The sequence below is a fragment of the Ictidomys tridecemlineatus genome, chromosome X (assembly GCF_052094955.1).
Source record: "Ictidomys tridecemlineatus isolate mIctTri1 chromosome X, mIctTri1.hap1, whole genome shotgun sequence".
Lineage (NCBI taxonomy): Eukaryota > Metazoa > Chordata > Mammalia > Rodentia > Sciuridae > Ictidomys > Ictidomys tridecemlineatus.
Window position 1 is genome coordinate 86,600,888 of NC_135493.1, and position 8,966 is coordinate 86,609,853.

At 40.1% G+C, this 8,966-nt stretch overlaps 1 protein-coding gene across 5 annotated transcripts in view; it reads left to right on the forward strand.

The window, feature by feature from the left end:
* Window positions 1-6,389, forward strand: part of Clcn5 (chloride voltage-gated channel 5) — a 159,269-nt gene extending 152,880 nt beyond the window's left edge. For all 5 annotated transcript variants that reach the window (XM_040280724.2, XM_078034867.1, XM_078034868.1 and 2 more), the window contains one exon: window positions 116-6,389. In XM_040280724.2, the coding sequence (XP_040136658.1) occupies window positions 116-206 (91 nt within the window). In that variant the 3' untranslated portion in view covers window positions 207-6,389. The remainder of the gene's footprint in view (window positions 1-115) is intronic.
* The last annotated feature ends 2,577 nt before the right edge of the window (window positions 6,390-8,966 follow it).

Consider the following 8,966-nt stretch of genomic DNA (forward strand, 5'->3'; position numbering starts at 1 on the left):
GATAGTATTTAAAGGCAAAGTTGAAAAAGACTGGGGAGGACAAGTGTCATCTTTTGGGAATGTTGTTTTAACTGTAGATTTACTTTTGTTTTGTCGAATTGTGTTTGTCTTTTAGGCGTTTGCTTGGAATCATTACCAAAAAGGATGTGTTAAAGCATATAGCACAGATGGCGAATCAAGATCCTGATTCCATTCTCTTCAACTAGAATCATGGGGTTGTTCTGGATATAAAACAGGAAGGACATTGCAGACCATGGATATATTTTATTAACTGGGTACCCAAAACACATTTCCCATATTTGGATGGTGAAGTCATATTAGTGTGTTGTCTCTTTCCTACAAGTTAACCAGTTGCACTACATAATCTCTGGAAATTAATCTTCTCTTTAGGAGAAAATACAGTTAGGCTTCTGTGATACTGCATTAGGAAGATTTCATGAAAGAGTAAACAAGATTGCTATGGTTTAATTATATTTGTTTTTTTAAAAATATTTTTTTAATTTAAAAGTAATCGTTAGCCAATATGCAATCACTGAAAACTATGCAAGAAAAATTCCAACCGTCCTGACTTATAGCCTGCAGGAAACTCATGAAAAAGTTACTTTTGGTGGATCTAACTGTCATTGGTGGAAGATGAAGTGTAAACTAAGGGGCTTTGCTTTTCAAACCACCAAAAGGAAAGCCAGAAGGAAAATAGTAATGGTATTCTCTAGACTGTGAAGATTCAGTTCAAATGTTATTCTTGTTCCTGTTACAATATTTAGCATTATTAGTTTGTTCTGTTTATGTATGTTAATTTTAATTTCTGATTATAAGACAATGCTGCTTTAGTTAATCTCCTCTAAATGAATTGAGAGAGGTTGACTTTTATAGCTTGCTTGTTCCTGGTACTCTTTTGAAGTGCACAAAGATAAGTTATAGAGCTTTCTCCTTGTCTGCAAAAAAAAAAAAATGGTAATTTTCCAGATGGTATCTGTTAGCTAGTAGACAAGGACTTTGCCATGAATTTGTAGCAACGAATGATTTCTTCCAGCTTCCTTGAAATGAATGATGAGTAAAGTTCTAAGCAAAGTCAAAGACTAGGAATTTCACATTTTTGTGAGGTCCTAATTGAAACCCTTACCAGATGCCACCTCCACGAATGATGGTGCTTTAGGCTTCTGGAATATGTAAGAACAGTAAAGGGAACTAAGTCTGGACTGCATACTGGTAAACCAGGGAAGATTCAGAGCTGCGTCAACATCCTCATGCATTCCTTTGTAAAGACCACCAGGATTGAAATAACTGACACTCATGCTCCTCCCAGTGTGAAGTACTCATAACAGGCCAGCTGTCCCCATGAGCATGGATTAGGCTTGGGATACTTTCAAATATATACAAAGCTTTGGAACAGAATGGGCAACTGTGACTCCCTTGGGGGTCCTTAAAATTCCAAAAGGCAAATCCATCCTAAGACCCAGGGGTGTGGACAAGACCTGGTGACACCAAAGGTGCTTGTATCCAATTGAAAAGGTGCCTGTCTCAATTTCCTACCACACTTAGAACAGTTTTAAACAATTTACACTATAGGGACACCTGGTGGAATTAAAGAGCCACCACCATCATTCCAACCACTATTTCTTTTTCTATATAGTTTTACCCACGTGCAATTACTCCCTTTCCATTCTGTTCCCCTTCTTACTCTTCAGTACTGAATCCTCCCTTTGGGGTCGAGCACTATGGCTGGTCAATCATTCCTAATAATAACTTCTAGGGCTAGGTAAATGGTAAACTAAGGCTCAGCAATCATATGACACATGGACTAGAGGCGATACACAGCCCTTTTCTTTGCCATGTGGCCCAGTTGCTGCCGCCATGTTTCTGTTTCTGCACCAGATGCCCATGGCACAGTGAGACTGCATTTTTTAAGTCTTTTCCCAGCACTTCCTCCCATCCTTCTAGCCCAGAATCAGCAATCACTCAGCACATTCCCCTAGACCCAATCCCCAATCACCTCAGTGTACCTCATTTTAAAAGTTGTTGATTCCTGAGTCTAGGACTTTTTACCCCTACTTCTTATCTTTCCAAGATCTGAAATTCTTTTATTGCTTAGAGCTATGTAGCCAAGGCTTGTTCTGATTTTTATCTTTAAAAATATAAAGGCAACCACCAGAGTTTATCCTTTTAAGTATATCACTCTAGCATTTTAATGAAAAAGAAAAAAAAAACATGCTCCAGGGTACATTGTTATCATAGTCATGGCTCAATAGCTTTATGTCCTTTGGTCCCTTCCATGCCACTGTTTCTTTCCTGTGAGATGACTCTTTGCCTGACCACCCTGTATATTGTGTAGAGAACAAAGTTCTTATGTGTATATTTCTGGTTGAATATGTGTCTCATTAGCTGTCGTTGCCCACTAAAGTTTGCAAAATGGGAAACATGACTGTTTCTGGTGTTTGGTGGCAAGGGGAGGTTTGGACATATTTTAACATGGAGCAGTGACATGGAGGGTGTCTTGTTTGCCTTTGTTTCTTCTACGCTCTGTTCTTCATTTTTAGATAGATGAGCCAGTGTTAAGGTGCTAATTCAGAGAATAAATTCAAGAAATCAGATAACACTGTGCCAAGGTATACTTTAGATGCTAAGCACCGATTGGCCCTCCAGAGAATGACAATGTCCCTTTGATACCTCATTCCTGATAAATCTCATTCATTAACCTCAGTTTCTCAGGAATCCTTGTAGCTCATACTCTAGAAGTAGCTATAATGCATGGTGTCCAGTATATGTCCAATCCTAGGGTTTGGCTCAAAGTTTGGCTAATTGTGGCTAAAGAGCTATACAAAACTACTAGCTCAGCACCATGACACTCAAGAGTTTCTTGTCTTGAGGTAAAGGAAAATGTTCTTCCTGCCAATGCCATTTCAGCAGTTAGACATACTTAACCAGAAAAACAAAGCCAGTATATGGAGGTCTGTCAGTTGACTCAGGTGGTCACCTCAGTGGCAAAAGACTAGATTATTTGTAATTTTTAAAATGAATGAATTGAGGCTAGTCTATTTGGGATTAGAAAATACCTGCTACAAGGGAAGAGTTTACAAAGGAATACTAGTAAGTGCTTCAGCTGAGTTCGGATTTTCCAGGGACAGATATCTGGTAGCCATCCAGCCATGAAAAGAGTGAGAGTTCATAGATTTGTAAAAACCTAATTGCTATATTTTGTATCTTCAGCTCTCCAATTTAAATAATTTAAGGAAGCTGAAAAAAATTAGTGCATGAGGAGTTAAACCAAAGACGAGAAGTAGGGGACTGATTATACAAAATAATGGCTATGGTAAAGATTATTTCTCTTTTGTTGTTTAATTAGAAACGAGTTGCAATGCTCTCCTCTTTCTCTGGCTCCAGCATCCTGGCTTAGCCCTGCTATAGAGCAGAAATGATATGATCCACAAATCTGGTGGATTATCTGACATTGACTATACTTTGAATTTGCAAGCTGGTAGAGGAAATGATTAATTTTCTGGTTGAACTTCAAAACAAATTGCTTTGACACCCAAGGCTAAATGTAAATCCTTTACAGGAAGAGTGAGAATCCTTTTTTAAAAAAAGAAACAAACAAATTTCTCTTGGGAGGCTAAGGCCAGAGAATCACAACTTCAAGGCTGGCTAGGGCAACTTAGCCAGACCCCGAGACAAAAGAAATTTTAAAAGGAGCCAGGGATATCGCTCAGTAATAGAGTGCTTCTCTAGCATGTGTAAGGCCTCAGGTTCAACCTTCAGTACACCTCCCTCCCCAGAAAAAATACTCTAACTACGTGAGCCGAATTAAAATATTCTAAAACATTATTTTTAAAAAAAATCACCTCTGGGATTACCTGGATTTCTTTTGGGGAAGGATTTGAAAGTGAGGACAATAGAAAAGTCTGGGTGAGAAAGTATATGAACTATGTAAGAAGTAAAGGGAACTAAGTAAGAAGGTAGAAGAAAGGCATTCCCATACCCCATGCCATGCATCCTGGCATTGGGATGAACAGAAAGTGCTTGATCATATACTTCATGGAGATACAAAGTCAAGCAATCCCCCGAAGCTGTGCTTTCTAAGCAAACTAGAGGTTCAAAGTCATTTTGGCTCAAGGGCCTACCTTCAGAGAGGCCTCTCCAGGACATTTGCACCATCTTAATGATAAACTTTCTTTACATTTATATTTTAGCTCCCTACTCTGTGTGTATTATATATATTGAAAAGAAAGAGATGAGAGTTCCTCAGATGAAAGCTCAGGAAATGTGTAAATTTGAAGTTCAGTCAGTGCAAGGGACCTTGAGTGATGGCCGGAATTTGCTCTGCTTCAGTTTCAGTTGTTTGCTCTAAGGAGAGACGTTCTGGGAAAAGTGGGTGGGTGTTAGCAACTTGAAGTTACACCTCCAGCATTTGCTGGCTACATTCTCATTTCTAAACATCTGGATCTGGGCAAAGTTTTGAAGAGATACAGTCAATGGAAGTAGCTTTTCCACGGTGTAATCTGATTTTGCCAAATCACCCAAGAAAGGAAGGAAGGAAGGAATGTGCAGAGTTTGCTTTTCCATGATGGGACCTATCAGATCACCCAACCCAATCTTACAGTCATAGATTCCTACCTCTAAGTTCCTACCAAAGGCCTCCAGCGTCTGTGTGACACTCATTGAATGAATGCTTTGCCTAGAGTTTGGCTTTTTAAGGAGAAATGGTATATGATGATAGAAAAATGAGAGTTTACAAAAAACAATTCCTGCCTCTCTCCCTCGCCCTCCTTTTCTCTCTTCTGTCTGTCCCTCCATCATGCCTTGAATTCAAATTTCTATCCATTTTGACAAGTAAATTGTTTTGAATGTGGGCATTGTAAGGGAGAGAAAGGATGATTCTAAGAAAAGAACATGGAAGCTTCTCCTAAATTGATGGGGCCAAGGGCACTTTGCTCCATTGGGGCTAAAGCCACAGACACTTGTCAGGAAGGCTAAGGGCTTTAGCACCTCCAGGCAGACCCATGAAGTATTCATTGCTAAACCTCATTATTTCTACTAGTCTACATCTGTTGGAGTTCATGGACAATCCTAGGATTTGGTGAGGGAAATGCCAACTGGCAAAATGGAGAAGAAGGCAGGGCCTGTGATGATTTTTCTAGGGTGGGAATATTCAGCCTCACTATCATATTGAGGGTACCTCAGATTACATGATCCTTCCAGAATGCGCCTTTTCCCTCTTCCATTTCATGTTGTCCCCTCTTTGTACTCCCTTTCTTCCCCCTCAACCTGCCTTTTTAGTACTCAGCTTTTTATATAAGTATTTACTTTTTTATTATGTATTTGGTCCATTGGGACTTATAATGATTATGAATTTATTCCATTCATGATAAAATATGTTTAATATTTTGTTTTCTTAAACTATCTTTAGAAGCTATGCTGCTAACCAGGTACAGGCCAGAAAGGCAATGGGCCCGACAGCATCTTGGTCATGTCACCTAAGGGTGACAACAATGTCATGATGGTGAATCTTCTTCATTTGACCAAGACCAGCCTCCTGCTCATACCTCTGCCCATTCATTTCTGGCTATGGGAAGTATACCAGCCATTGGGTGAGCCACTAAGGCCAGGAGGGTCAGAGGGGCTGGGTTCCAGCCCACGGGCCACTATGTGAATATCTCTGTAATAAGCTCATTTGTAGTGCTGGCTCCAAGTGAAGTAGCCAAAGAAAACCTGTCTGGAAGTTTTAATTCCTGAGTGTTGGTCAAAGTTCAGCTGAAGCTAATGTATAGACATCAGCACTAGCTTGGCATCCCGAAGCTAGCTTCAACCAAAGCCTATGGAGCCTGTTGCCAGGGGAAGCTTGGTGCTGAGCTGTTCAGAGCAGTCATTTGAGTGTTGCCAACCCTGTAGCCTTGCTTTCTTAGCTTTATCCTCACTTGCTTATTCGGACGCACAGCCTGAACCAAAGCTGTGGCTCACTGCTCAATTTGTCCTGCTCCCTGGTCATGCATAGTGACATAGTGTAAAGAGGAAGATATGGACTGGGGAGTTTGGAGACCTGGTTTTTATTCCCTATGCTTCTACTAACTAGCCTCGAGATCTTAACCGCTCTGTGCCTCAGTGTTCCCATCTGCAAAATGGGGATAGTGTTAATTGCCCTACCTACCTCACAGGGTTGTTGTGAGGATAAACTGAGACAATGAATTGAAAGTACTTTGACAAGTAAGTGCTATGCAAATTGTAAGAAATGGAAACAATCATGTTAATGGCAATGGAATGGACATTGGCAGAAGGGTTGATGGGATCATCCAGCCCTTTCTCTGTGTGGCTTAAATCCAGGTCGCCATTGCTTTATACATTTTCACTTAGCACATATTTGTAATTATGCATGTAATAAAGCACAGCCTTATCCAGCATGGTGTCTGGTGTGTTTTTGAAGACCCTAAACTTTGTAGCTGCTGACTTCTGACCATAAAAGAAAACATGGGAGCGGGTGTGGGGCTTGGGGGAGGGTAGTATAGAAAGGAACTGCACACTCTAACTGTAAGGTTCACATTTTTCTTTTTCTTTTGATACCAGAGGTTGAACTCAGAGGCACTCAACCACTGAGCCACATTCCCAGCCCTGTTTTGTATTCTATTTAGAGACAAGGTCTCACTGAGTTACTTAGTGCCTCAACACTGCTAAGGCTGGCTTTGAACTCTCGATCCTCCTGCCTCAGCCTCCCAAACCACTGGGATTACAGGCACCGCCACTGCACCAGGCTGAGGCTCACGTTTAAAAACAAAGGCTTGTTAAATACTTATTTTTACATTTTTTTTACTAGAAGGAGGCCCTTGAAGGATAGCTTATGTTTTCTAAGACATTCCAGATACCTGGAATCCATGGCAAAGAATGTCATCATTCATTATACCTAGTTAAATGTTCTGTCTCATACATTGGTGATACCTTCCTGAGGACATGAAAACAATCTGGGAGCTATATTTTTTTTCCTCTTTCTCTTTTTGAACTTTTAATGATATAAGCTCATGGACTTTGACTGGGTTCTTGCCTACAGTCCCTTCAAATGAAGAGGGCGATTGGGGATTAAAATATTCCTCTAGTGAATGCCAGGGTTCTTAGTATCCTTTTCATGGTGTGTTGGGAATAAAATATGTCCTGTGGAAAGCCCTCTGTAGTGACCTGTAGTGACAGTGGGATTGGGCATGGAGAGGTGACTGAATAGGAAGCCATTCCCTTTCCACACATCTCTGGAACCCAGAAAATAAAAGAACAGCTATACTTTGAAGTATGGCTTTTCTACTTTCTTGCTATTTTCCCCACATCAGCCACCTCCTCCACTCTCTCTCCCTGTCCTTGTTAGCCAAACACTACTGATAAGGCAGTTTGCCATGGATCCAAGTTTAAGAGTTTTCTCTAGCCAAACATTTGATCACATCTGCGTTGGATTTGACTCAATATTTTGCTACTACAAAGAACTTGAAAGCCTTTGGCCTACTTGGTTTCATTTCAGGAAGAACATCTCTATGTAAAAATAACTCCCTCACAAACCTAAATCCCACCATGAACTTCAGTGTTTTTTTTTTATAATTTATTTATATGTGGTGCTGAGAATCAAACCCAGGGCCTCACATTTGCTAGGCATGTGCTCTACCACTGAGCCACAACCCCAGCCCTGAAGTTAAGTTCTTGATGTTATTTATGATTTTATCGTGAGTCATTTCTACACTATCATCCCTTTCTGTGAGTATTTCTTGAGGAAAAAACATCTGTTACCAGCTATCAACAACTTATTAAGTATTAGGGTTGTCATGTCTAGTCAGTGTAGGGCTCAGATAAAAATTGCTTTGATAGAGTATGAGGTACAGACTGATCCATCATCTAGTGCAGGAACTGCCCAGAAAAAAAAAAAAGACCTGGAAATGACCACCAGATGTCAGTGCAATCATTAAAGTACTGATGTGGCAAAGGTTTGGTCAGAAGGGAACTGTATCCACGGTAGGTAGGGCAAGAAGCATAAATTCATACCTATAGCTAGGTGCTGAGAGAACTGAATTCAATCACATGGTAGGTCTTAATTTATTAGACATTCTCTTTGTACTGTGCATAATAAAGTTTGTGATCTTATTTTAAAAATTAATATGACAGGTTCTTATTATTTAAAAAAAAAATCAATCACAAGGCAGTCCTTGCCTTCAAGGAGCTTAACCACCCTGATATCTGAAAGTTGTTCCTTTTCACAGTGGCAAACTGGATAAAAACAACAGGGAGGGCTGGGGTTGTGGCTCAGCAGTAGAATGCTTGCCTGGCATGTGTGAGGCCCTGGGTTCGATTCTCAGCACCACATATAAATAAATAAATAAAGTAAAAAATCCATTGACAATTAAAAAAATATTTAAAAAAGCAATAGGTAAAGAAGGTTCCAGTCCCTCCCTTTTTAGGGTGGACATATCATTTGTTGCATGACTAAGCCAAATTGACAAGGGGAGGGTAGTCATGACACTCATGGACAGGAGGCATAAACTGAGATTATCCCAGGAAAACAAGAAGCTTGATCATTCTAATCCTCAGGCATCATCAACTGTTGATCTTTGGACTCTATCTGAACTTTCCCAAGTTCCTTCCCTTAGAATCTCAGGCTCTGCCCTTCCCTTGAGCTTCTATAGATCCTCCCATGGGCTCTCCTACCTCATAATAAGCATTCACAACTGTTACTGGGATGTAGGATTAAAGAAATGCTCAACCATAAGTTTAAAAAGTTCTTATGGGTAAATGGCAGAAAGATCAATAGAGGGAAAGGAGCAAGGGTAGGGAAAGTGAAGGGGAAGGAGGGGTACTGGGATCCTAATTAGGATAAGATATATTTTATGCTTGTATACTCGATATACTTGTGTATAAAAATGGATTCTACTATCATGTACAACTGAAAAGAAAAAATTATTATTTTCAAAAACAATAATAGGGCTCTGAACAGGTGTGAGGTTGAGGTG